The 27,532-nt window shown below is 45.3% G+C and overlaps 3 protein-coding genes across 6 annotated transcripts; 2 read left to right on the top strand and 1 right to left on the bottom strand.

The window, feature by feature from the left end:
• Positions 1 to 474: 474 nt before the first annotated feature.
• On the top strand, positions 475 to 24,748 carry zgc:162872 (BAR_ACAPs and ArfGap_ACAP domain-containing protein). Of its 4 annotated transcripts, none has more exons than XR_011077932.1 (24): positions 475 to 901; positions 1,020 to 1,077; positions 1,917 to 2,036; positions 2,374 to 2,427; positions 2,602 to 2,660; positions 2,760 to 2,943; positions 3,069 to 3,113; positions 6,569 to 6,664; positions 7,203 to 7,277; positions 7,383 to 7,486; positions 7,619 to 7,670; positions 7,773 to 7,873; positions 8,003 to 8,114; positions 8,402 to 8,586; positions 8,710 to 8,779; positions 8,886 to 8,980; positions 9,075 to 9,148; positions 10,232 to 10,386; positions 10,572 to 10,681; positions 10,825 to 10,935; positions 11,115 to 11,176; positions 11,306 to 11,415; positions 12,522 to 12,830; positions 14,313 to 14,331. XR_011077932.1 is itself a non-coding variant. In XM_068584886.1 (23 exons), the coding sequence occupies exons 1-23, from the start codon at positions 849 to 851 to the stop codon at positions 24,669 to 24,671; spliced, it is 2,145 nt and encodes a 714-aa protein (XP_068440987.1). In that variant the 5' UTR covers positions 475 to 848; the 3' UTR covers positions 24,672 to 24,748. The 4 variants fall into 4 exon arrangements, 2 of the variants coding, with proteins under 2 accessions (XP_068440987.1, XP_068440988.1); XR_011077931.1 differs by lacking the exon at positions 14,313 to 14,331 and adding an exon at positions 13,775 to 14,243; XM_068584886.1 differs by lacking the exons at positions 12,522 to 12,830; positions 14,313 to 14,331 and adding an exon at positions 24,612 to 24,748.
• LOC137791046 (CD5 antigen-like) lies at positions 14,099 to 18,926 on the bottom strand. The gene is made up of 8 exons (XM_068585749.1): positions 18,806 to 18,926; positions 18,580 to 18,713; positions 18,053 to 18,164; positions 17,312 to 17,626; positions 16,935 to 17,219; positions 14,814 to 15,125; positions 14,440 to 14,721; positions 14,099 to 14,364 (listed from the first exon to the last, which is right to left on the bottom strand). The coding sequence occupies exons 1-8, from the start codon at positions 18,924 to 18,926 to the stop codon at positions 14,357 to 14,359; spliced, it is 1,569 nt and encodes a 522-aa protein (XP_068441850.1). The 3' UTR covers positions 14,099 to 14,356.
• On the top strand, positions 19,489 to 26,181 carry LOC137790545 (scavenger receptor cysteine-rich type 1 protein M130-like). The gene is made up of 10 exons (XM_068584884.1): positions 19,489 to 20,119; positions 20,496 to 20,777; positions 20,905 to 21,216; positions 21,309 to 21,593; positions 22,845 to 23,156; positions 23,249 to 23,533; positions 24,629 to 24,940; positions 25,033 to 25,181; positions 25,292 to 25,314; positions 25,390 to 26,181. Exons 1-10 carry the CDS (start codon positions 20,020 to 20,022, stop codon positions 25,466 to 25,468), a joined length of 2,139 nt encoding a protein of 712 aa, XP_068440985.1. The 5' UTR covers positions 19,489 to 20,019; the 3' UTR covers positions 25,469 to 26,181.
• The last annotated feature ends 1,351 nt before the right edge of the window (positions 26,182 to 27,532 follow it).

The following is a 27,532-nucleotide window of genomic DNA, read 5'->3' as shown; positions in this document are numbered from 1 at the left end:
GTACAGCAACACGGTGAGGACTGGTGGTGTTGTTTCCTAACAGCTGATCAGTTATTGATTGCTGATCATTTGAACTGTTAACTGACTCAAGTTGATGTATGGTTTCTGGAATAAAACATTATTTTTCAAATTATTCTTGTTTCTTTAATCTTTAATGTTGCAGCTAAAGGTTTTAATTATGCTATTAATATCATCATTTATTATAATGTATACATTTAACCTTTCTACTGGACGCTACATCATTATGTTGTGATACTAAATCATTATTTCTGAGAAATATTATAATTATATTTTAGAAAATGTTTCATGTTTTATCCAAAATTATAATTCTTTACAAATATTGGGATCATTTTGTGATACTACATGATTGATTTTTTTTATCCGTCTTTATTGTCTTGACTGGCGGAAAGGAACATGACGTCACTAGGACGCGTCACCTCATGAATATTCAAGATCCTTCTGCATCCTGCAGGATGCGGCTCCAGCTGTCACACTGAAAACACTGAAAACACGCAAAACACGCGTTTACTGACGCTGTTAGCCAACATGCGGGACAGGCGTGTGCGCGTGCACGGTACCCGATCGATCGGCCGCATCTGAAACTATCGATTAGTCTCGTGGAGGAAGTTTATCTGTGTTTCCTCACTTCAATATGAGGACTGAGTGGAGCGGCTGACAGCAGCTAACGGGCTAACAGGAGCCAACGGGCTAGCAGCAGCTAGTGGGCTAACAGAGCAGCTATCGGGCTAACAGCAGCCAACTGGCGAGCTGAGCAGCCAACGGGCTAACTGAGCAGCTAACGGGCCAACAGCAGCTAACGGGCTAGCAGCAGCTAACGGGCTAACAACATGGACGCGCTGCTGGACTTTGAGGAGTGTGTCAAAGACTCACCTGACTTCAGGTAAGTACACACACACACACACACACACACACACACACACACACACACACACACTCCTTAGCATCCACAAACTGCGCATGCGCAGAAGTCCTGATGATGTTCTATTTCTTTTGTGCAGACTGAAGCTCGAGCTGTTCGAAGCCGATGTTTCTGTGCTGGAGACACAAGTAGACAAGGTACAAGTACTACTACTATTACCAGTGACGAGTAATACTACTTCTACTACTGTCACTGCTGTTAATACTACTACTACTACTACTACTACTACTACTACTACTACTACTACTGTTACTGTTGTTAATACTACTAGTATTGCTGCTACTTGTATTACTGTTGATACCTTTACCGCTACTACTACTATTACTACCACTTCTCCAACTACTACTGTACTACTGCCACAACAATACTACTACTACTACTACTACTACTACTACTACAACTAATACTAGGTAATACTACTACTACTGCCAAAACAATACTAGTGGTGATACTACTACTGCTACTAGGTAATACTACGACTACTACTACTACTGTAACAACTAATTCTAGTGGTAATACTACTACAACAACAACTAATAGTTGGTAATACTACTACTACTACCACTACTACTACTACTACTACTACTACTACTACGACTACTACTACTACTACTACTGTAACAACTAATTCTAGTGGTAATACTACTACAACAACAACTAATACTTGGTAATACTACTACTACTACTACTACTACTACTACTACTGTAACAACAACTAATACTCGTGGTAATAATGCTACTACTGCGACAACATCTAATACTTGTGGTACTTGAGCTACTACTGTTGCTGCAGCCACTAACACTAGAACATCTCCTGGTACTTGTACTGTGAAGTACAAGTACTGTGAAGTACAAGTACACGTCTGCTGCCCCCGGTGGCTGAGCAGCTCCATGTCTGCTAGTACTTTAGTGAGCGATGTCGTTGGACCCGTGCGGAGCTCTCATTGGTCGGTGACCTGTGTCTCTGACCAATCAGGTGATGAAGCTGTGTGGGAAGATGGTGGAGGCGGGACAAGCGTACAGCGCAGCCAATCAGCTGTTCCTGAGCGGCCTGGCTGAGCTCGCCATGTTCCAGAAGGAGAACGACGTCATCACAGTATGGAGCTAATAAATGCTAATGCTAACGTGTAGAAGTCAGTGGTATAGAGTAACATAGTACTTTACTCTAAAATAGTATTTGACTGTGTGGTATTAGTTCTTTTACTGGAGTATTTGTACTCTAGCTAATCTTAACGTATTTATCTTGACACAATTCAAATAATAGATCATTATTAATATCTAGTTAATTCATTTATTTATTTAATAGGCATATGTATTGATTTAACAGATTTAAGTCCTGATCACAATATTGATCTCTGACTCTTCCCCGAGGTCAGCAGCTCTGCTATTACTGTGAAAGGTTGCTCACTGACTTCCTGTTTCCCTCCCTTCAGAACTGTCTGAACCAGTTCAACCAGAGCCTGCAGGAGATGGTCAGCTTCCACACTGTGAGTACACACACACACACACACACACACACACACACACACACACATACACACACACACACACACACACACACACACACACACACACACACACACACACACACTGTATTGTTTTGTCCCAGATCTGGATGAGAGCCTGTTAGGGATTAGAACTTCTTGATCTTCTGTCCTCAGATGTTGTTTGATCAGACTCAGAGAGCCATCAACCATCAGCTGACCAACCTCTGTGCACAGTAGGTCCAACACACACCCCCACACACACACACACACACGCACACACACGCACACACACGCACACACACACAGCCTGACCGTGCCGTGTCCTCTCTGAGGTTCCTGCCCCAGCTGGTGGAGACCAGGAGGGAGTTTGTGCGGATCGGAGAGGATCTGGAGGCGGCGGCCCTGAAGAGCGCTCAGGCGTCTCGTCACCGAGCTGCTGAGGCTGAGCGGGCGAGTCACCTGATGCTCGCCACCAGGAAGTGCTACCAGCACTTTGCCCTGGACTACTGTCTGCAGGTACACACACACCAGCACATTGTCCTGGACTACTGTTTGCAGGTACACACACACCAGCACTTTGCCCTGGACTACTGCCTGCAGGTACACACACACACTGAAACGTTCCGCTTCATGTGTTTTAGCTCAACACCTTCAAGACTCAGCAGAGACTGGACGTCTTGAACTCAGTGAGTTGTTCTTTGACTTTAATGGGACCAGATCCATAATGATAATGATGATTATGATGATGATGATGTTGTTGTTGTTGTTGTTGCTGCTGCCTGGCTCTCCATTCACTGTAAACCCGAACGTCCTAAGTAATTAACTAAATTAAGTAGTGTATACTCAAAGTTATAGAAAACGTTCTATTAACTTAACTATGTCAAGTTGCTGTAACATGTTCTTCTTTTTTGAGTAATTTTAACTAAGCATTTTTGATTTAATGGAACTATTTTGTGTATAAGTAGGCATTACTTAAAAACATAACTTAAGTACAACTTAATATAAATAAGTAATTACATACTAAGAATGATAAAGTCCTGTTATTTCTATTGTTTCAAACAGAGATGATTTAAAAAAGGACCTAATTTATATAGCACATGCTAAAATACAATAAAATCTCACTAAGTTAGCAACATATTGACAAATAAAACATCACTTTTTAGCGACCGTTATCAAAGTGCATTATGGGAATTAGGCGGGCGAAGTAGACTTTCCTTCCGTCCTGCACTCTTTTGGACCAGGCTTCTGTCATCATCGGCTCAGACTGTTTTCAAGGTGAGTAAAATCATAAGTGTTTATATATATATATATATATATATATATATATATATATATATATATATATATATATATATATATATATAAAGTTGATATATGTAATGTGTGAAGTTGAATTGTTACAATCAGCCAGTTGCCAAACCTCAAAAACGTAAAACTTATTTAAAAAAAAAATGATTTTCCGGACTTTCGCTTTGCCAGCGACATTACTCTGTCTGCTCCACTCACCGAGACTTCAGTCTTCTCTGCCAGTGTGTCTCTCTACTTAAGCGGTGGCTGGTTTGAACGCAGAGACGCAACTGGCAGCTACGTAACGTTACGTGCTAACGTACGTTAGCTAACGTCAGGTAACGTTAGCTAGAGTACGTGCTAACATACGTTAGCTAACGTCAAGTAACGTTAGCTAGAGTACGTGCTAACCTACGTTAGCTAACGTCAAGTAACGTTAGCTAGAGTACGTGCTAACCTACGTTAGCTAACGTCAAGTAACGTTAGCTAGAGTACGTGCTAACCTACGTTAGCTAACGTCAGGTAACGTTGGCCGAGGCGCACAGCTGACACTAGCTTTTTCGACTGACAAAAAGGCGGCTAACGTCTGTGTTAACCTACGTAATCTAGCCAACGTGACTTGACGTTAGCTAACGCACGTTAGCACGTACTCTAGCGAACGTTACTTGACGGTGCACATCAGACCAGCCGAGGAGCACGGCGGACAGTATTCCACTAGCTTGTTCGACCGAGAAAAATGCGGCCAACGAACGTCCGCTCGCTAACGTAACTTAACGGTGAATCCCGGACTTGAAACCACGGTCTTATTTTCAGTCAAACAAGCTAATTAAATCAAATATTGTCCTCCCGTGCTTCTCGGTTGGTCGAGCAGTAGCGCCCGGTGTTTCTGCATCCAGCTTGCCGTCACTTGCAGCTCTGGCATTTCTTTTGTTTGTATGCACGTCGTTCTGTTCATTCATTTTGGTGTAAATCTGGACTTTCTGCACAGTTGCAGATAGAGATTCGGCTACACTTTTGTTCTGCGCTAACGCCACCAAACTTCAGACAGGTTTTGTCAAGCTAAGTAAGTTATTCAAGACATGTAGTTATACCGTGGCAAATAAAAAAGCACATTATTGTTGGACCCTGCATAGTAAATATTAAATGGGTAGTAATTTACAGTAGTGTTATTAAGACTGGAACCACCACCTCTCTCTCTCTCTCTCTCTCTCTCTCTCTCTCTCTCTCTCTCTCTCTCTCTCTCTCTCTCTCTCTCTCTCTCTCTCTCTCTCTCTCTCTCTCTCTGACAATGTTTTAGTGTGGTAACCCTAAATCATACACATCAGCTTGCCTGTTTGATAAAAATAAAACGTTTTGCTGTATTCAAGTCAACAATTCATGAATGTGTTCTGTTCATGAATACCATCTTCCTAATTGATGTTTAACCTTTAGCACGGCACAGATCATATTTTACTTAACTTTGTATTTGCTTGCAAAAAAGAAAGATGATTGGTCTCAAAAGGTTTGTCTAAAAACATGTTAACTAATAAGTATTTAATCGCTATTTTCCGCCCAAAAGTTATGTAAAACAAATTGAAAACATGTCATTTTAAAGCAGTGTTAGCTGTAGTCCATGATTATGTTTTGGTAAGCTACTAGTAACTAACTTGTTGTTGTATTAAGTATGAGCAATTCTGTTAAAGAGTTTTAGATGGTGGTCTTGACTTTGTCATTTTTTTCTTTGCCTTTTAGGTTGATGGTTCCAAAATGATCTGGAAGTGTAAGTTGAGCGCAGCTTCTTTCACCTCCAGAATACAGTTATTTAGACACTATGGGCCGTGTTCTTCAAGGTCAACGGCGAATAAAACAAGAACATTTTAAAGATGTATTTAAAAACAGAGCCTATAAAAGATATTTTAGCAGTACGCTTTTTTAAAAAGGTGAGTTTTCAGCTCACGTTTAAAAGCCTCTGCAGTCTGTGGGTCGGGGAGGGTATTCCACAGCCGCGGAGCTGCAGAGGAAAAGGCCCGGTCGCCCATAGTGCAGAGCTTGGTTCTGGAGACTTGGAGGGTGAATGATGAGGTCTGGAGGGTGAGCAGTTCTTTTAGGTTTTGGGGGTCATGTCGGTCAATGCACTGATGAGTGAGAGCTTATACTGAATTCTATGCGTGATATAGGCTTTCTGTCGGGAAAAGAGGTCAAATGTTAGAATCATCTAAAGTTGCTTAAGTATATTTTAAAGTTATTTTTGGTCTATTTATTTTAATTTATAAATGTTTATTTATTTTTCTCTTTAATTTTAATACTGCAGTGTGCTAAAAGGGAGCGGGCAATGGAGATGTTCATGACTTTAGCATACATTGAGTTGGTTAAACTCAATGTATTTAAGGCAATTGATTGCCACAAACATTGAAGTTTCAAGTCACATGTTTCTAAGTAAACTAATTCAACATTTTTGAGTACTGTGTACTTAAAACGATGACAATGCAAACTAATAAACATTGAGTTTGGTTAACACAAAATGGTGTGGTTGTGTAGTCATTTTTTCAAGTTCTGTGAACTCATTCCAGTGGTTTAATAATAACTGAAAATAGTTGAGTTGCATTAACAGAAACTGTAAGTCATATTAACTTCAAATATTTGAGTTCAGCTAAATGAGCATTTTAATTTAACTGTAATCAAAAGGTACAAGTAGCAAGTCATCTAACCTTTTAAACCTTTGACTTTTAAGTTCATCAACTCAAAGAATGTAAGGCAATCGATTGCCTCTATTTTTTGAGTTCTAACTTATTCGGGTCCACAGTGTTGATGTAACCGATGGAGTTGAATAACGATGAGTTTCATGTGTCACAGTCGTGTTTCTGTGGGCTGTCAGGTGTTCTCCTTCGTCCACGCTCAGTTCACCTTCTTCCACCAAGGGTTCGACCTCCTGAGGGACCTGCAGCCCACCATGAAGACCATGGCCGCGCAGGTGTTCACACACACACACACACACACACACACACACACACACACACACACAGTAATTGTAGCCCCCTCCCCCTCATTGTCTGTGACACTAAAATGAGACAGTAGTGATGTCATGCATTTCACTCTTTGGCCTCTTCAAACACACCAGACTCCATTCCTAAAACCAGTGATTTAACCGCTCAGCGCTCAGGAGCTGCTGGTCTCCACCGGTCAGTTAGTTTGTGTTATTGTGAGACTTTGGTGTTTTAAAGGGTCGGTACAGATTTACCAAAGTCTCACAAACACAAACACACTCCCTGATGGAGCAGCAGCAGCGCAGCAGCTCTGAGCGGTTAAATCACTGGTTCTGTCAATGCAGTCTGGTGCCAGCTTATCCGTGCAGCAGTGCATTGCGTTGTACTGCAGTAAAACCCTGTGTGTGTGTGTGTGTGTGTGTGTGTGTGTGTGTGTGTGTGTGGAAGCAGCTCATACGAGCAGCCTGGTTAGCATCAGCGGCCCTTTAACGTGTGTCATGAACTCACCGCACGCCTGTGTTGCAGCTGTCGCAGTCGTCAGCAGAGTGTGCAGCGAAGAGGAAAGAGCTGGAAAACACACACCTGCTGGTCCAGCAGAGAGTAAGAACTCCATCACTCAGGATCTCTCAATCTAATGGCTGCTGGAGAAACACAAGCAGACACAGTTTAAGAAGTGTGTGTGTGTGCGTGTGTGTGTGTGTTTAGGATGCTTCTGGAGAGCAGTCCGTCTCCTTGTGTCCTAGCAGTGACGTCATCATCCAGGGTTACCTCTTCAAGCGCTCCAGGAGGAAATCCAAAACCTGGAAGAGGTACAGATGCCTTCCTACTGGGAAGCTCCGTTTAAGTGTGTGTGTGTGTGTGTGTGTGTGTGTGTGTGTGTGTTCGTTCAGGGCTTCATCATATCATTCCTATGACTCACCGCTCATGTTCTCTTGTTTCAGAGGCTGGTTTTCCATCAGAGACAACCAGCTCATCTACAGGAAGTCTCACAAGGTAAAAGGAGTTCAAAGAGTTCAAAGGAGTTCAAAGTTCTAAAGACAGACCGAGCCTTCTGTCCGTCTCCACTTCTTCCTCACAGTGTTCCATGTTCTGCAGGAGGAACCGGCGGTTCTGTTTGAGGACCTGCGTCTGTGTGCCGTGAAGCCTCTGGAGCATCTGGACCGCCGGTCCTGCTTCGAGCTGCTCTCGGTCCAGAAGTAAGAGGAAGTCTGGCTCTCTGACTTCCTGTCTGCGGCTGCTTCTGAAGAGAGACACGCAGATGTGTGGTTTCCTTCAGTGAACAAAGCGTGTGTCTCTCTGTGTGTGTGTGTCTGTGTGTGTGTCAGGGTGTGTGTCCTGCAGTGTGACTCCCAGCAGCTGCATCTCTCATGGCTCAGCGCGCTGCAGGGCAGCATCGACCTGGCGTACCGACAGAGAGACCACGCCCCGCCCTCACAGGTACTTTGTGTGTTATTATACAGTACAAATACTTGTCGTACCACTCTGACGACTAAATATGAAGCCAGAGATAGATGCATACAAAGGTTGATATAAAGATAAACTAACTAACAAGGTTTAACAACAGTTTGTGACACTGTGGCAGTTTGTATATTCATAAAAGTACAAACTGCATGCTGGGTAGAGCTCGCCCACTTCCACAGACGGCGTTTCCCCGGGTCCTATAAATTCTCAGACGTGTACTCGAGTACTCAGTCGAGGTACACATGACCCCTGCCTGTGTTCAGCCTACAGAGCCCCCGCCTGCCCCGCGTGGAGGGGGCCCCGCCCCTCAGAGGCCCCCCACCGTGCTGGGCGTGGCCCTCAGGGGCCCCGGGAACCAGCGCTGCTGTGACTGTGGGGAGGAGGAGCCTCGCTGGGCCTCCATCAACCTGGGAGTCACCATGTGCATCCAGTGCTCCGGCATCCACAGGTAGTACAGAACACAGTAGTACACATGTGATACTTCATACGATACAGAGTACATCTTTGATGCAGTATATTGTACTACTTGGTACTCCTTGTGTCGAGCGGACTCTGTGACTTCCTGTTTCAGGAGCCTCGGTGTTCACCTGTCCAAGGTGAGATCTCTCACTCTGGACTCCTGGGAGGCTGAGCAGCTGAAGGTAACACACACACTCAAGCTCCTTCTACTATTAAGTATATATGTATGTGTGATTATGATGCTAAAGACTAATGTGACCCCTGTATCTCCTCCTCTTCCTCCTTTAGCTGCTGTGTATTCTGGGTAATAATGTGATGAACCAGATCTACGAGGCAAGATGTTCAAATGAAGGACGAGTGAAACCTCAAGCTGCCAGCGAGCGGTAAGATCCCTGATCTGTGGTGTGTGTGTGTGTGTGTGTGTGTGTGTGTGTGTGTGTGTGTGTGTGTAATAACTGATCTGTGATCTCCCTGCAGAGCAGAGAAGGAGGCGTGGATCAAACAGAAATATGTGGAGAAGAGATTCGTGCAGAACGTCTCAGACGGAGATCGTGAGTCTGAGTCATGTTCCTCATGAAATCAAGCATTCTGATTGGTTGAGAGTGAGTCACAGGGTCCTCTGTATGGAGCCATAATGTACTGTATGGAGCCATAATGTACTGTATGGAACCATAATGTACTGTATGGAGCCATAATGTACTGTATGGAGCCATAATGTACTGTATGGAACCATAGTGTACTGTATTGAGCCATAGTGTACTGTATGGAGCCATAGTGTACTGTATGGAGCCATAGTGTACTGTATGGAGCCATAGTGTACTGTATGGAGCCATAGTGTACTGTATGGAGCCATAGTGTACTGTATGGAGCCATAGTGTACTGTATGGAGCCATAGTGTACTGTATGGAGCCATAATGTACTGTATGGAGCCATAGTGTACTGTATGGAGCCATAGTGTACTGTATGGAGCCATAGTGTACTGTATGGAGCCATAATGTACTGTATGGAGCCATAATGTACTGTATGGAACCATAGTGTACTGTATTGAGCCATAATGTACTGTTTGGAGCCATAATGTACTGTATGGAGCCATAGTGTACTGTATTGAGCCATAGTGTACTGTATGGAGCCATAGTGTACTGTATGGAGCCATAGTGTACTGTATGGAGCCATAGTGTACTGTATGGAGCCATAGTGTACTGTATGGAGCCATAGTGTACTGTATGGAGCCATAGTGTACTGTATGGAGCCATAGTGTACTGTATGGAGCCATAGTGTACTGTATTGAACCATAAGGTTCTGTTCACCTGTTTACATTCACCAGATAATTTCATATCAGTGCGCTCTCAAAATAACAGGTTATAGTCACTACATCCCATAATAACAGCTAGATTTTGCACGACCGTTAGTTGTCATTTCTAGCTTTACAGACAGTGAGCAAACATGTTTGGTGTTGATGCTGTTTGTGCTGAAAAGCAGCTTAATATTTACTGACTATTTTCATAATGTCGCAGGCAACCGTACTATAAAACTGTATCTACAATAATGTACAGTTCAAGGTTTGCCCTGTACATTATTGTACATACAGTACTGCCTCTCGTACCTTATTGCTTTTATATATCGGCCTCCTTCAGGAGCTCTGAAGGTCGTTGCCGGGCGGCGGCTCTACCAGGCGGCGGTGGCCGGTGACCTGGTGGCCATAGCGACGGCGTTGGCCCAGGGGGCAGAGGTCAACGGGAGCATCGAGGAAGAGGAGGGACGCACAGCGCTGATAGGAGCTGCTGTAGGGGTGAGGAAGAAGAGGAGGAGGAAGATAGATAGGAGTATATTAATATAATAGAGCATTAATGAGCTGCATGGTAACGCCGTTGCTGCTGCTGTTGATGTGGTTGATGTGGTTGTTGTTGTTGTTGTGTTTGTTGTTGTAGTTGATGTTGTTCTGGCTCTGAGTGCTGTGCTCTCTCCTGCCTGTAGGGGTCGCTGTCGGCCTGTGAGTTCCTGCTGCTGAACGGAGCCAACGTCAACCACCGAGACCTGAGAGGAAGAGGAGCGCTGCATGCTGCTGCTACTGCTGGGAACACTGGGTACACTGGGAACACACACACACACACACACTGCTGGACACACTGGGTGCACACATATACACACACATACACACATACACACATATACACAGAACATTCACACGCTGCCCCCTGCTCAATAAGCCCCTCCCCTCTTTGTGCAGGCAGGTGTGTCTCCTGCTGAAGAGAGGAGCCAATCAGTACGCTGCGGACGAGCGAGGCCAGGACCCGCTGGCCATCGCCGTGGAAACCGCCCACGCCGACATCGTCACACTGTGAGTGACGGGAGGCGGTTAGCCTAGCTTAGCATGAGAAACTCTGTCTCGACCCGTCGGCGTTGCGTGCAACTTCACGTGAGAGAAGACGGAGGTCTCACTCTGCAGCGCTTTGACTCCTGTCATGTGACGCGGAGTTGCTTCCTGTTGAAACACCCAACATGGTGTCTGTGTTGCAGGCTGCGCATGGCCCGCATGAACGAAGAGATGAGGGATTCAGACGGAGTCTTTGGAGCGATGGGTGAGTCTCTCTGGTTGTATAGAAGTCTATGCTTCAGGTGTTGAAGCTGCATTCTCTCTCCTGACCACCAGGGGGCGACTCCTCTGGTTGTATAGAAGTTTTCTAACTGGATCCGGTTTAATTCCTCAGGAGACGACGAGACCTTTCAGGACATCTTCCGTGACTTCAGCGACATGGCGTCACATGACCCGGAGAGGCTTAGCAGGCGGCAGTTCAGCCACGGAGGCGATGAAGAGGAGGTGGGGGAGAAAGGGTGAAGAGTAAACGACCCTCCGGAGACTTTGACCTTTTTAGAAGAGCTGACTGAAGATTGGGAAAATACGAGATGAAGTACTGTGTAGTACTTGCTCCACTTCCACAGTGAAAGTACACGTTGATGTACAGCTGCTGCAGGAGAGTTTCACCTTTAATCATATTGACTAAATATTCACGTGCAGCTTTAAGGTGGATCTTCGTAATAATCCTAAAAATTAATGTTTTCACCAGCTGTTACAGCTTTCTAGTGCCCCATTCTAGCTCACTAGCTAGCACCCCCTGCTCGCTTGCCAGCGCCCCCTGCTAGTTTGCTTGCGCCCCCTTCTAGCTCTCTAGCTAGCATCCCCTGCTAGGTTGCTTGCACCCCCTTCTAGCTCAGTAGCTAGCACCCTTGCTAGCTTTCTAGTGCCCTCTTCTAGCTCCCTAGCTAGCACCCTTGCTAGCTTTCTACTGCCCTCTTCTAGCTCACTAGCTAGCACCCCTTGCTAGCTTGCTAGTGCCCTCTTCTAGCGCGCTGGTGCCGCCTTCTAGCTGGCTAGCTAACGCCCTTTTTATTTTGTAAGCGTAAAGCTTCAACTTTAAAAATCTCATACAATACACAAAACAAGTTGGTAAATGTACGAGGAGTTTCAGGGCCTTTTAGATCATGTTTCCTAAAATGTTTTAACTATTCCTTTTAATTTAACGTTCAATAACTTCCAGAACCTCATAACTGTTTACATCGCTGTGATGATTATAGTTTAGTAAAGTGAGTGAATCTGCTTCTATGTTATTGAGAGAGATGAATAACTCAACTTAAACAAAGCTGCAGCTTATTGAGGAACCTCTCAGACCAACAGGAAGTCCAGGTCTCAAACAGGAAGTAGTTACAGAGCTCGAACAGGAAATAGTTACAGATCCCAGACAGGAAGCAGTAACAGAGCTCAGACAGGAAGCAGTTACAGATCCCTAACAGGAAGTAGTTACAGATTTCTAACAGGAAGTAGTTACAGATTTTAAACAGGAAGTAGTTACTTCTGGTGAATCAGAAAACATAATACATAACTTGAGTTTACTCTGTGATTGTCTTCACTCTGGTATGAAACTCCAGAGATCCGTCCGCTCAGCTGCAGCGTCCAATCACATGACTGATGAACATTGAGAGGGCGTGTCCAGCGTTAAAACACTTCCTGGATCCCTCCCTGAGAGCTTTGGGACGGCCGTCAAGACGGAAACACAGAACCACTTCCGGTTCAAAGCGAGGAAACGACCATTCAGAGACTTGTTGGGTTCCACCTCCTGAGAAAAAGATGCTTTACTGGAGCAGAGTGTTTAAATGTTCTGCTGAGGCCGTCCTGGAGACACCGCAGGGTCCTGTAACGCCTTCCTGTTGGACCCCCGCCAGAAAACATCTGATCCAGTTAGTATGAAGTTTGAATACTTTTATAAAACCTGTGTTCCTTTTAAAGCTTGAATACATATACACGCTCTCCAGAAGGGGGAGACAAAGATTCCACTTTGAAATCACAACAAAATAACAATAATTTGTGTCTTTGTATATTTTCTTTAAATAAAGTTGCTGATCATTAATTCTTGTTCTTAATCACATATTTAATTTGTTTCTCTTCCTTATTTGAATACACATATTTAACTGTTGTCCTTCACTAAATCAGACAACAAACCTGAATTTAAAAAGAAAAGTTCAAATGTAATTTACACTCAAGACGACTGTAGACTTGTTTTAATAAAGATGTCAGGCAGCTAAATATGACTGAATACATTGAGTCTCCCATCAAGTAACAGGCTTCCTAAAGCGTTGATCGTCCGTTTGAGTTGTGTTGAAGACACATTTTGAGTCACAATGTCAAGAACAAACTTGTTGGACTGATAGTTCCTATGTTCTTGATTTTTCATGAGGTTACTGTTGGAATGCTACAACACATAACTAGCTTCATAAATAATGTTCAGCTCTTTAAGGTCATGCTGTGTTGGAACATTGTTCAACTCTTAATCATATATTGTTTCACTGTTATATTCAGAATCATATGTTTTTGTTTATCTCTGTTACATTATTGTTAGTCAGTTAATTCATGATTATATTGGGCTCTTTAGGTTTATTTTTCTGTGCCTTAAATTTTGATGTAAGCCGGTCTGTTTGCTCTCAAGATGTGTGCTTTGTCTCGTTGGTTCTTCACATCGCTGCTTTAAATATCACTGAACGTAAGACACGCTGCTCTTGAACTGGTTGTGTGAATAATAAACTTATAACAGTCTGTTCATTCTTTGGTAAAGGCTCAGGTTAAGATGTCTACATTTATCTATTTGAAACGCCAAGTGAAATAACTTATTCTCTTTTGTCCACAGGGGGCACTATAGCCAACACTACCTCTTTAGTCCACAGGGGGCACTAGAACCAACACTACCTCTTTAGTCCACAGGGGGCACTAGAACCAACACTACCTCTTTAGTCCACAGGGGGCACTAGAACCAACACTACCTCTTTAGTCCACAGGGGGCACTAGAACCAACACTACCTCTTTAGTCCACAGGGGGCACTAGAACCAACACTAAAAGTTTCTTACAGTAACTGAGGCATGATTTCACAAATATACATTCATTCATCATGTTTTATCTTCAGCTATGATGCAACTCTAAATCAAAGTGGTTCTCAATAAACAAAGTCATTTTGTAAAAAGCTTTTTTTTTATTGCAAATGAGGAAGAGAAACAGGTTAAAGAGGTGATTAAGAACAAGACTATACGATCACCAACTTTAAAAATAAAATCGTGAAGACAAATGATTGTTAATTTGGTGCAGTGTCTCCAGGAGGATCTTAGGTTAAACATTAATCTCCAGTAAAGCATCTTTTCCTCAGTTAGGCAGTGTCTTCCTCTCTCAACAGAGACATGATCCTCAGAGACTCTGTGTCTTCTGGACCTCTGCCCCCTAGTGGCCTGGAGACATAACGGCAACAGAATCACTTCTCTGACCACATTACTGTCAGAGATAATGTCAAAGGATGGACTTACCTGAGCAGGTGATCTCCTGGAAACTGGAAGAGGAATATAGGTTAACACAGTTCCTGAGGCTGGATCCAGAATTCACACAATCACGTGTGATCCTCCACACATTTCTCTTTGAGGACTCCATTGTGTGTCCTGAAGAAGCAGCAGAGCCACAGTCTAGCGCTCTGCAGACCAGAGATGCTTCCTTCAGGGTCCAGTCTGAGGATTCTACTGGTTTCCAGTTGTCCAGTTTGACCTCCAGTGTTCCTGCACAGCGACTGGCTCCTCCCACCAGCCTGACAGGTTCTGAACAGAAAGCAGAGAGTCGTCAGTAAAGAACAAAGTGAGTTCCAGGAGAACAGAGATGAAGCAGATCAAAGCTGCAGCTCCTCTTCTACCTGAGCAGGTGAGTCCAACAGCTTTTCCAGGTGAGCAGGTGTTTCTCTCTGAGCCTGAGCTTCTACAGTCCAGGAGAGCAGACTCATTGCCTCCACACTGGAACTCTTTGGTCCACATGGGAGCCTCCACTTCTCCAAAGAGCGCCCCCTGGAGGACTGAAGGAGCGCCACAGCCAAGCTCCCTGCAGACCACCTCTGCATCCTGCTGGTCAAAGTCCTCTTCACACACTGAGGACCACTGGGTAGACTGGGTAGACTTCACCTCCAGTCTACCTGAACACAGACTGGTCCCATCCACCAGCCGGACAGAGTCTGGAGAGAGGACATGGTTTAGTCAATGAAGATCATTAAATGCACAGTAAACATTGCACTGAGCTCTTCACTCCAGTGAGAGGCGTCCCTCAGGGTCACAGCTTGTCTCCAACTCTATTTACCATCTACATACATGATCCAACAGTCCAGCTCAACAGTCCTGCTGGACGCTTAACGAGGACGTTCCTGCTCTATGCTGATGACCTGGTGTTGCTACCACTAAAGCAGCAAATGGACTTCAAGGAACAGGACTGTTAGAACTGGGCCCTGAATGTACAGTACGTCATACTGGACATCCATGTTCTGCAAACCCAATCATGCTTTGGTCTGTAATTCGGCATAGTCCACAAGTCACCGTTTCTGGTTCCTCAGGATGGTCAGAAGTTGGGCCTGAGGTGTCGTATTCTGGGTCCATGGTCTAACCAGTTCGTACTGTACCGGTTGTGGTGGTAAGGACCCAGACGCAATACAATGGAGAAGGAATAGTAAGTGGAGAGCAGATCTTTATTCAGGCAGAACACACAGGAAAATACTTTCAGGGATGAAGGCTGGAATCTCGGGATCAGACAACTATGATGGTGGAAGAGGCAAGCTGGAGAATTTCTAACAGGTATGGCCATGCCGCTTTTCTATGGGGAAACCTCTGAAGCTTCTGCACCTGTTTAGAGCCCTCTCTGAGTGAGCCACCCCTAACTAGCACTACAGCCGGTTAGGGGCCACTAGTGATGGTAACAGACGTTCAGACTGGGCCAGTTGATGAAGTCTAAACTACCCCAACTCCATTCTTATTCTATACTCAATACCTTTTGGTGCTGTTCTAACACCCTCTGAGGCCGATCTGTGATATTGAGCTATATGAATGAAATGTCATCAAAACTGTGAAAGATTCCGCTCAGAACCTGTAAAAGGTTCTATAGAACCCTCCCATCCAGAACCTTTCCACCTTCTAAGTGTGCTAACAAGAAACCATCCAGGGGTTTACACTGAGAACCTTTTCATTTTCCAGGGTTTTATCTAGAACACTGGAGGGCGGTGGATGTCGTTCAGCTCAATCCACAACAAATTACATTTTCTTTTAACATCCCATGCGAGCAAACTCTGACACCATGCTGCTGGAGGCCCGAGAAAACCAGAACCAGGACCGAGCGAGGCAGACCACCAGACCCTGCTGCAGTAAAATGAGAGGGTTTTTAAAGGGATCCTGGTGCTCAGTGAACACAACCATGTGTTTGTCCACAGGGTCCGGCCAAAATCGACACAAACATGATTGCCACCTGAACATGAGAAGGTCACTCTGTCTTTCTTAAACTTGTTTCAAAAACATGAAGAGAAATCACACACTGACCTCCCACAGTTCTAGTTGTCTGTGGTATTTCTGATATTTAGCTATGTTTTTGAGAAGGAGCACTTCGACCACAGTGTAACCCCCTTAAATACAACTACATGAAGTTCATAGAGTTCTGTTACAGAATGGTTATTGTTGGAATGCTACAACAAACATAACGAGCTAGAGAAACTGTCCAGCTATCATAATGTTCAGCTCCTTCAGGAAATGTTCTGTAGAAAAAATCTTGAAATTCAGCTTCAGACACCATTTAAACTTAAAATGTTGATAAAACCTTCAACTATTGATCTATGATTTGTCTTTTTAATAACTTTTGAACATTTTAAAATCTGAGCTTCCAACAATAAAATCACTTAACCTTTTAGGATGTCATGTCCTAGATAACGTTACAGTTCAGACGCATAGAAACCACTTAATGTGACAGAGGAAGAAACATTACTGACTGAGAAGATCAAAGGACTTACCTGAGCAGGTGATGGCCAGGACACTGTTAGAGGAATATTGTTGAACACACATCCTCAGACTAGATCCAGAGTAATCACAATAAGATCTTAACCAGAACGCAGACCTGATCGAGGACTCCTTTCTCTTTTCTAAAGAAACAGCAGAGCCACAGTCCAGCTCTCTGCAAACATCATCAACTTTTTTCAGACTGAAGTGATGGACGAAAAACGCTGTCCAGTCTCCTTGATGTTTGACCTCCAGTGTTCCTGCACAGCGACTGGCTCCTCCCACCAGCCTGACAGGTTCTGAACAGAAAGCAGAGAGTCGTCAGTAAAGAACAAAGTGAGTTCCAGGAGAACAGAGATGAAGCAGATCAAAGCTGCAGCTCCTCTTCTACCTGAGCAGGTGAGTCCAACAGCTTTTCCAGGTGAGCAGGTGTTTCTCTCTGAGCCTGAGCTTCTACAGTCCAGGAGAGCAGACTCATTGCCTCCACACTGGAACTCTTTGGTCCACATGGGAGCCTCCACTTCTCCATAGAGCGCCCCCTGGAGGACTGAAGGAGCGCCACAGCCAAGCTCCCTGCAGACCACCTCTGCATCCTGCTGGTCAAAGTCCTCTTCACACACTGAGGACCACTGGGTAGACTGGGTAGACTTCACCTCCAGTCTACCTGAACACAGACTGGTCCCATCCACCAGCCGGACAGAGTCTGGAGAGAGGACATGGTTTAGTCAATGAAGATCATTAAATGCACAGTAAACATTGCACTGAGCTCTTCACTCCAGTGAGAGGCGTCCCTCAGGGTCACAGCTTGTCTCCAACTCTATTTACCATCTACATTAATAATAAACAGTCCTGCTGGACAACCTAAACAACAAGAAAGTTCCTGCTCTATGCTGATGACCTGGTGTTGCAGCAACTACAGCAGCAAATGGACTTCAAGGAACAGTATCAAATTACTTACCTAAGCAGGTGATGTCCTGGAAATTGGAAGAGGAATATTCGTTAACACAGGTCTTCAGACTGGATCCAGAGTCAATACATCCTGTTGTTATCACCCACGACGGTCTCTTTGAGGACTCCTCTTTCTGTCCCAGAGAGAGAGCAGAGCCACAGTCCAGCTCTCTGCAGACCACAGCTGCTTCCTTCAGGGTCCAGTCAGAAAAATGTACTGGTCTCCAGTTCCCCTTTTTCACCTCCAGGGTTCCTGCACAGCGACTGGCTCCTCCCACCAACCTGACAGATTCTGAACAGAAAGCAGAGAGTCGTCAGTAAAGAACAAAGTGAGAATGATCGCAGCAGTCGAGGATGAGGAACACGGACAAAACCTCCTATTGGATCTGATTGGGCTACGAACTAATGATCAACACACTGTGGACTTGTGACCACTAAATTTCCATGAATTTAAACCAAATTTCAATCACTAAATTTCCTACATAAAATAATATACCTTTGTGGGCGCTGCCGACCTGGAGACCTGAGTCAGAAAAACAACAAATATACGTCACAGCGATACAAAGATATGAACAGAGTTCTGCACAGAATGCCATCAGGACACGAGGAACACAGATCTGGAGTCTTTCAGGGCTCCAGGTTTCACTTGAACGCTGAATCCAGTTTCATTAAACTGCTCATGAGGATTCAGATGAAAGCAATCGGCCATGTTTCAGTGAAGACGTCGGTCCCAGACCTACCTGAGCTCCAGAGCAACACCAAGAACACCCCCAACCTGTGATCCATGTCCACCAGAACCAGGTTCCACTGCCTGACGTCGGCTCCTGTCTTTCTTTCTACTTGTGCTGTGAGTCAGAGGACAACAATTGTGTGATTTAAACAGTTGTCTAAGCAGATTATATGAAATGATGTGATAAAAACACACAGATGACTTCACCTGAGCAGGTGATCTCAAGGCGGATGCTGAGACAGGATGAAGAGGAAGACAGCGTGGAACTGTTTACTGCAGACAACTCCAAAGAATCAGAACCACTGAGTGACTTATAAACCTCCTTCATGCCACTTTCTACCAATCAACGTTTAGCGAGTAGAACGTCCTTGTTGGCTTTACACCATGTTTGTACAATCGATCTGGACGACCGGACCCGTCTAGTCTTCTGAGAGATTTCATTTCATTTAGACGCTCTCATGACTGATCTTCTCGGACTTGTACAAAGCTCTTAAAGGTCTCATTGGCTCATTCTTCAACACTTCCACAGTCCCCGAGAGCAGATCCAGACTGCAGACCATCACATGTGATGCAGCAGAGTGTCTGTGTGTTTAAACCCTCTGTCTATCCTGTAGAACCAACAGAGACAAAGTCCAGCTCTGTCCACGTTACAGCTCTCCCTCATGACTCAGCTCCCGGGTCAGCGGCAGGATCCTCACACCAACTTTAACCTTTTGGCCCTTCGTCTCACACTTCTTGGTCCTCGAGGCTTCCTGTTCTGCTGACGTTCCTAAAACCTCGCCATAGAGCAAGTGTGAAAGCAGACGGACATTTCAAGTCCCAGCATGCACCATTCAGACAATGTTTTGCCAGAAACTAAGTAATAGAGACGAGTCCGGTCGTCCAGATCGATGGTACAAACATGGTGTGAAGCTAACAAGGACGTTCTACTCGCTAAACGTTGATTGGTAGAAAGTGGCATGAAGGAGGTTTATAAGTCACTCAGTGGTTCTGATTCTTTGGAGTTGTCTGCAGTAAACAGTTCCACGCTGTCTTCCTCTTCATCCTGTCTCAGCATCCGCCTTGAGATCACCTGCTCAGGTGAAGTCATCTGTGTGTTTTTATCACATCATTTCATATAATCTGCTTAGACAACTGTTTAAATCACACAATTGTTGTCCTCTGACTCACAGCACAAGTAGAAAGAAGGACAGGAGCCGACGTCAGGCAGTGGAACCTGGTTCTGGTGGACATGGATCACAGGTTGGGGGTGTTCTTGGTGTTGCTCTGGAGCTCAGGTAGGTCTGGGACCGACGTCTTCACTGAAACATGGCCGATTGCTTTCATCTGAATCCTCATGAGCAGTTTAATGAAACTGGATTCAGCGTTCAAGTGAAACCTGGAGCCCTGAAAGACTCCAGATCTGTGTTCCTCGTGTCCTGATGGCATTCTGTGCAGAACTCTGTTCATATCTTTGTATCGCTGTGACGTATATTTGTTGTTTTTCTGACTCAGGTCTCCAGGTCGGCAGCGCCCACAAAGGTATATATGTTTATTCATGTATATAAATAGACATTTACTTAACATGTGTATTGGGAAAGTGGGTTAAACTTCATGGAAATTTGGTTTAAGGTCATGAAAAGTCATTGAAACCAGTGGTAAAAATGTGTATGAACCCTGTGGACGATCCCAAAAGATGTGGATCTCTCTGGAACATGAGTTTACTTGTAGCTGCCTCCTTTTCTCCTCAAAGGCCTGATGGGCACAGAGGATCAGACGGGACGAGTCCACAGTGTGTTGATCATTAGTTCGTAGCCCAATCAGATCCAATAGGAGGTTTTGTCCGTGTTCCTCATCCTCGACTGCTGCGATCATTCTCACTTTGTTCTTTACTGACGACGCTCTGCTTTCTGTTCAGAATCTGTCAGGTTGGTGGGAGGAGCCAGTCGCTGTGCAGGAACCCTGGAGGTGAAAAAGGGGAACTGGAGACCAGTACAGTACTTTGACTGGACCCTGAAGGAAGCAGCTGTGGTCTGCAGAGAGCTGGACTGTGGCTCTGCTCTCTCTCTGGGACAGAAAGAGGAGTACAGAACGAGATCGGCGTGGGCGATAACAACGGAATGTATGGACTCTGGATCCAGTCTTAAGAACTGTGTTACCTCATCTTCCTCTTACAAATTACAGGTCATCACCTGCTCAGGTAAGTCATTTGATACTTGAGATGAGCTGTGACCCTGAGGGACGCCTCTCACTGGAGTGAAGAGCTCAGTGCAATGTTTACTGTACATTTAATGATCTTCATTGACTAAACCATGTCCTCTCTCCAGACTCTGTCCGGCTGGTGGATGGGACCAGTCTGTGTTCAGGTAGACTGGAGGTGAAGTCTACCCAGTCTACCCAGTGGTCCTCAGTGTGTGAAGAGGACTTTGACCAGCAGGATGCAGAGGTGGTCTGCAGGGAGCTTGGCTGTGGCGCTCCTTCAGTCCTCCAGGGGGCGCTCTATGGAGAAGTGGAGGCTCCCATGTGGACCAAAGAGTTCCAGTGTGGAGGCAATGAGTCTGCTCTCCTGGACTGTAGAAGCTCAGGCTCAGAGAGAAACACCTGCTCACCTGGAAAAGCTGTTGGACTCACCTGCTCAGGTAGAAGAGGAGCTTCAGCTTTGATCTGCTTCATCTCTGTTCTCCTGGTACTCACTTTGTTCTTTACTGACGACTCTCTGCTTTCTGTTCAGAACCTGTCAGGCTGGTGGGAGGAGCCAGTCGCTGTGCAGGAACACTGGAGGTCAAACATCACGGAGACTGGAGAGCGTTGTTTACTGGTTCCTTGAGTTTAAAGAAAGTTGATGATGTCTGCAGAGAGCTGGACTGTGGTTTTGTTGTTTCTTTAGAAAAGGGAACAGGGTCCATAGAAAGAACTACGTTGTGGTTAAGACCTTCTTGTAATTACTCTGGATCTACTCTGAGGATGTGTGTTAATCCATATTCCGGTTCCAGTTTCCTGAACATCACCTGCTCAGGTAAGTCAATTTAGTATCTTCTCACTCAGTATTGCTTCCATTGTGTTTCTTCCTCTGTGACAGTAAGTGGTTTCTATTTGTCTGAACCGTAAAGTTATCCAGGACATTACATCCTATAAGGTACAGAAGTGGTTTTATTGAGCGTAGAACTCTTTACTTGATTGGTTGGTTGAAGTGCTACTTTTTTAAAACATACCTACACATCAAAACGACATCCACCGCCCTCCAGTGTTCTAGATAAAACCCTGGAAAATGAAAAGGTTCTCAGTGTAAACCCCTGGGTGGTTTCTTGTTAGCACACTTAGAAGGTGGAAAGGTTCTGGATGGGAGGGTTCTATAGAACCTTTTACAGGTTCTGAGCGGAATCTTTCACAGTTTTGATGACATTTCATTCATATAGCTCAATATCACAGATCGGCCTCAGAGGGTGTTAGAACAGCACCAAAAGGTATTGAGTATAGAATAAGAATGGAGTTGGGGTAGTTTAGACTTCATCAACTGGCCCAGTCTGAACGTCTGTTACCATCACTAGTGGCCCCTAACCGGCTGTAGTGCTAGTTAGGGGTGGCTCACTCAGAGAGGGCTCTAAACAGGTGCAGAAGCTTCAGAGGTTTCCCCATAGAAAAGCGGCATGGCCATACCTGTTAGAAATTCTCCAGCTTGCCTCTTCCACCATCATAGTTGTCTGATCCCGAGATTCCAGCCTTCATCCCTGAAAGTATTTTCCTGTGTGTTCTGCCTGAATAAAGATCTGCTCTCCACTTACTATTCCTTCTCCATTGTATTGCGTCTGGGTCCTTACCACCACAACCGGTACAGTACGAACTGGTTAGACCATGGACCCAGAATACGACACCTCAGGCCCAACTTCTGACCATCCTGAGGAACCAGAAACGGTGACTTGTGGACTATGCCGAATTACAGACCAAAGCATGATTGGGTTTGCAGAACATGGATGTCCAGTATGACGTACTGTACATTCAGGGCCCAGTTCTAACAGTCCTGTTCCTTGAAGTCCATTTGCTGCTTTAGTGGTAGCAACACCAGGTCATCAGCATAGAGCAGGAACGTCCTCGTTAAGCGTCCAGCAGGACTGTTGAGCTGGACTGTTGGATCATGTATGTAGATGGTAAATAGAGTTGGAGACAAGCTGTGACCCTGAGGGACGCCTCTCACTGGAGTGAAGAGCTCAGTGCAATGTTTACTGTACATTTAATGATCTTCATTGACTAAACCATGTCCTCTCTCCAGACTCTGTCCGGCTGGTGGATGGGACCAGTCTGTGTTCAGGTAGACTGGAGGTGAAGTCTACCCAGTCTACCCAGTGGTCCTCAGTGTGTGAAGAGGACTTTGACCAGCAGGATGCAGAGGTGGTCTGCAGGGAGCTTGGCTGTGGCGCTCCTTCAGTCCTCCAGGGGGCGCTCTTTGGAGAAGTGGAGGCTCCAATGTGGACCAAAGAGTTCCAGTGTGGAGGCAATGAGTCTGCTCTCCTGGACTGTAGAAGCTCAGGCTCAGAGAGAAACACCTGCTCACCTGGAAAAGCTGTTGGACTCACCTGCTCAGGTAGAAGAGGAGCTGCAGCTTTGATCTGCTTCATCTCTGTTCTCCTGGAACTCACTTTGTTCTTTACTGACGACTCTCTGCTTTCTGTTCAGAACCTGTCAGGCTGGTGGGAGGAGCCAGTCGCTGTGCAGGAACACTGGAGGTCAAACATCACGGAGACTGGAGAGAAATATATGGTGCTGACTGGACCCTTAAGGAAGCACCTCTGGTCTGCAGAGAGCTGGACTGTGGCTCTGCTGTTTCAACGAACTTGAGAGAAGAGTCCTTAGAAAGACCTGTGTGGTGGCTCAGCTCGCACTGTCTTCACTCTGGATCTGCTCTGAGAGATTGTTTATTATCAGACTCCTTTACCTACATCGTGGAACTCAACTGCTCAGGTAAGCCCATCAGTGCCTTCCTCTGTGACAATGTAATCATGTGTTTGGGTCCAGTCCCTCCCTCTGGACAGTGGATCTGTGTAGAACCTCTCTGAGGCGGCTCCATCCCTTCATGAGCTTCACCTGTTCAGGTGCTATGAAGGTAGATTTGTGTCTTTTTTTACTTGAGCAAATTTTTTGTTTGTAAGTAAATTATCTCAAAACCTTTGCTCTCATTTCAAAAATTTGCTCTCTCAAAAAAATAAACGCTCTCAAAACTAAAAAATGCTCTAAAAAAACGCCATAAAAGAAGTCTCTCAAAAAAAAAGTTCTAAAAAAATACACAAAAAAAAAGTTCTAAAAAAAACAAACCGCTCAAAAAACTAAAAACAGTGCTTTTAATCCTAAAAGCTCCATGTTGAGTTGTGGGCGTAGTGGGCGGGGCCTGCGCTGCTGCATGAGTTTCTATTGGTGGGCTCACTGGGCTCTCGGCTCACTCACACACTAACAGGAGGTCACGTGAGGACACTGAGGTAAAATGACATCATATTGTTGTCTACATTCCTAGTTTGTCCACAACTCAACTTGGAACTGTTTGGATTGAGAGCGCAGGTTTTTATTTTTTGAGAGCAAATCTTTTTTTTTGAGAGAGTACATTTTTGAAATGAGAGCAAAGATTTTGAGATAATTTCCTTAAACAAGAAATTTGCTTGGGTAAAAAAGACACAAATCTACCTTCATATGTGGAGCCCACCAATAGAAACTACTGCCTCATTCAGCAGCGCATGCCCCGCCCACTACGCCCACTACTACACTTGGAACTTTAGGAAATTAGAACGCAGGTTTTATTTATTTTTTATAGCATTTTTTTCAGAGCGTTTTTTAGCATTTTCTTTTTTTGAGTGTATTTTTTTTTTTTAAGTGTTTTTTTTTTACTTTTTAGAAAACAACAATCAAACAAAAAATTTGCTCGGGTAAAAAACAGAAATCTACCTTCATGAGGTTCCTCCTTGTCTGCTACAACGTGACTTGTGTTCATGTTTAACGCCTTGTTTCATGACTGCATTTATTTACTGCCTGGTGTCTTTTATCTCTTTAGCTTCTCTCTCTCTCCAGACTCTGTCCGGCTGGTGGATGGGACCAGTCTGTGTTCAGGTAGACTGGAGGTGAAGTCTACCCAGTCTACCCAGTGGTCCTCAGTGTGTGAAGAGGACTTTGACCAGCAGGATGCAGAGGTGGTCTGCAGGGAGCTTGGCTGTGGCGCTCCTTCAGTCCTCCAGGGGGCGCTCTTTGGAGAAGTGGAGGCTCCCATGTGGACCAAAGAGTTCCAGTGTGGAGGCAATGAGTCTGCTCTCCTGGACTGTAGAAGCTCAGGCTCAGAGAGAAACACCTGCTCACCTGGAAAAGCTGTTGGACTCACCTGCTCAGGTAGAAGAGGAGCTGCAGCTTTGATCTGCTTCATCTCTGTTCTCCTGGTACTCACTTTGTTCTTTACTGACGACTCTCTGCTTTCTGTTCAGAACCTTACAGGTTGGTGGGAGGAGCCAGTCGCTGTGCAGGAACACTGGAGGTCAAACTGGGAGTCTGGAGGCCAGTAGATTACTCTAGCTGGACCAAGAAGGAAGCATCTCTGGTCTGCAGAGCGCTAGACTGTGGCTCTGCTGTTTATGTAGGACGCAAAATGGCATCTTCAGAGAGACCTGCATGGAGCATCACACATAATTGTGTTGATTCTACATCTAGTCTCAGGAACTGTGTTAACCTATATTCCTCTTCCAGTTTCCAGGAGATCACCTGCTCAGGTAAGTCCATCCTTTGACATTATCTCTGACAGTAATGTGGTCAGAGAAGTGATTCTGTTGCCGTTATGTCTCCAGGCCACTAGGGGGCAGAGGTCCAGAAGACACAGAGTCTCTGAGGATCATGTCTCTGTTGAGAGAGGAAGACACTGCCTAACTGAGGAAAAGATGCTTTACTGGAGATTAATGTTTAACCTAAGATCCTCCTGGAGACACTGCACCAAATTAACAATCATTTGTCTTCATGATTTTATTTTTAAAGTTGGTGATCGTATAGTCCATTTAATCTGTTTCTCTTCCTTATTTACAATAAAAACGCTTTAAGAAATTACTCTTTATTATTGAGAACCACTTTGATTGGTCAGAAGGTCGTTGGTGTCGTGGCCGCAACCCGAGAACTCGGTGGTGGGCACCGGGGGTGAGGGAGGCTGTCAAGCTGAAGAAGTATCCGGAGTATGAGCAAACATAATAAAATCTTAATATTTTGAAGCGTGCAGCTGGACTAGTGGACCCTGCCTGGGTACCTCTGAGCGATGTGGACCCCCCTACAGGACCAAGACCCGGACTTGGTACTAATACCAAGTGTAGGAGGGGTGCCAGACGGAAAAAAAGAAAGAAAATCTGACAGTCTCCCACGAATCTAGAGTACCAGGGGTTCCAGATGGACTGTAAAATAGGGAACCGAAACTATTTTTTTTCATATCTTTACACTGCGCCACTTGCAGAACTCTCTGTGTCCGCCCACCTGGGCCGATGGCGGGTGTCCGCCTCAGCCGGTGACGAAGGCCACCTGGCTCTCAGGTCGGCCTCTTAGCGTGAGAGGTCAGCCTTTATTATTATTATTGATAATAGACTATATTATTATTAAACAATTAATTGTTATTAATTATAGACTCAGGCCATCAATCACCTGCTCAGGTGAGCCATCAATCACCTGCTCAGGTGAGCCATCAATCACCTGCTCAGGTGAGCCATCAGCGATCTGAAGTAAAGTCAACTGTGTGTTTTTATCACATTTCATATAATCTGCTTAGACAGCTGTTTAAAATAACACAAACGTCTCGCTGTGAACTGTTTGGAACTCATTTAACGGCAGCAGCGTCATTGTCTGATGTGGACCCCCCTAGAGGACCAAGACCTGCACTCATACTTGAGAGGCTTTAGCTGGGTCCCTTAGAGTGATCTGGAAGTCCCTGAGGACCAGGACTCGCATCCAGACCTGCAATTCCATGTCCAGCTCTCTAGAGTACCAGGGGTCCGAGAGCTAGAGTACCAGGGGTCCGAGAGCTAGAGTACCAGGGGTCCGAGAGCTAGAGTACCAGGGGTCCGAGAGCTAGAGTACCAGGGGTCCGAGAGTTAGAGTACCAGGGGTCCGAGAGCTAGAGTACCAGGGGTCCGAGAGCTAGAGTACCAGGGGTCCGAGAGCTAGAGTACCAGGGGTCCGAGAGCTAGAGTACCAGGGGTCCGAGAGTTAGAGTACCAGGGGTCCGAGAGCTAGAGTACCAGGGGTCCGAGAGCTAGAGTACCAGGGGTCCGAGAGCTAGAGTACCAGGGGTCCGAGAGTTAGAGTACCAGGGGTCCGAGAGCTAGAGTACCAGGGGTCCGAGAGCTAGAGTACCAGGGGTCCGAGAGTTAGAGTACCAGGGGTCCGAGAGCTAGAGTACCAGGGGTCCGAGAGCTAGAGTACCAGGGGTCCGAGAGTTAGAGTACCAGGGGTCCGAGAGCTAGAGTACCAGGGGTCCGAGAGCTAGAGTACCAGGGGTCCGAGAGCTAGAGTACCAGGGGTCCGAGAGCTAGAGTACCAGGGGTCCGAGAGTTAGAGTACCAGGGCGCAGGATGACAAAACAAAAACAAAAAAAAGACCCCAAAAAGAAGAAAAAAAAAGGCAAAACATTCAGACTATGTCCATCCAATCCAGAGTACCAGGGGCGTCAAATGGACTGTGAAATAATAAACCATACTTTCTTTACTTTCTGAACTTACACTGCGGCACTTTTGACAGGTGCGACAAAGTTACCTCTCGCACGATTTCAGAAGCCCAGGTGAGGGTTTGCCCGCCGTGAGACTCCTGAATCTGATTGACAGGCGGGCTGTGGACTGAATTAAATACAGTTTGGTGATTCTTTCGCGCCTCATTCTGGGCACAGAGACGTCACTCTTTGAAGAAAAAAACATGTATGTGTGTGTATATGTGTGTGTGTGTTTATGCATGTGTGTGTCT

The sequence above is a fragment of the Clinocottus analis genome, unplaced genomic scaffold (assembly GCF_023055335.1).
Source record: "Clinocottus analis isolate CAN_PGR_092001 unplaced genomic scaffold, fCliAna1.0.p SCAF_2, whole genome shotgun sequence".
NCBI lineage: Eukaryota > Metazoa > Chordata > Actinopteri > Perciformes > Cottidae > Clinocottus > Clinocottus analis.
The sequence above is the reverse complement of the archived record's forward strand: the minus strand, read 5'-3'. Positions and strand labels throughout refer to the sequence as shown.

Excerpts from the sequence above, each read along its gene's own strand:
- zgc:162872 (XM_068584886.1), top strand. The coding sequence starts at position 849 with ATGGACGCGCTGCTGGACTTTGAGGAGTGTGTCAAAGACTCACCTGAC. Across the intron at positions 6,665-7,202 it reads TGAAGACCATGGCCGCGCAG|CTGTCGCAGTCGTCAGCAGA; the intron begins GTGTTCACACAC and ends CCTGTGTTGCAG. Across the intron at positions 8,981-9,074 it reads CCTCAAGCTGCCAGCGAGCG|AGCAGAGAAGGAGGCGTGGA; the intron begins GTAAGATCCCTG and ends ATCTCCCTGCAG.
- LOC137791046 (XM_068585749.1), bottom strand. The coding sequence starts at position 18,926 with ATGAAGGAGGTTTATAAGTCACTCAGTGGTTCTGATTCTTTGGAGTTG. Across the intron at positions 18,714-18,805 it reads CCTTGAGATCACCTGCTCAG|CACAAGTAGAAAGAAAGACA; the intron begins GTGAAGTCATCT and ends TCTGACTCACAG. Across the intron at positions 17,220-17,311 it reads TGTTGGACTCACCTGCTCAG|AACCTGTCAGGCTGGTGGGA; the intron begins GTAGAAGAGGAG and ends CTTTCTGTTCAG.
- LOC137790545 (XM_068584884.1), top strand. The coding sequence starts at position 20,020 with ATGGCATTCTGTGCAGAACTCTGTTCATATCTTTGTATCGCTGTGACG. Across the intron at positions 24,941-25,032 it reads TGTTGGACTCACCTGCTCAG|AACCTTACAGGTTGGTGGGA; the intron begins GTAGAAGAGGAG and ends CTTTCTGTTCAG. Across the intron at positions 25,182-25,291 it reads ACTGTGGCTCTGCTGTTTAT|TTTCCAGGAGATCACCTGCT; the intron begins GTAGGACGCAAA and ends TTCCTCTTCCAG.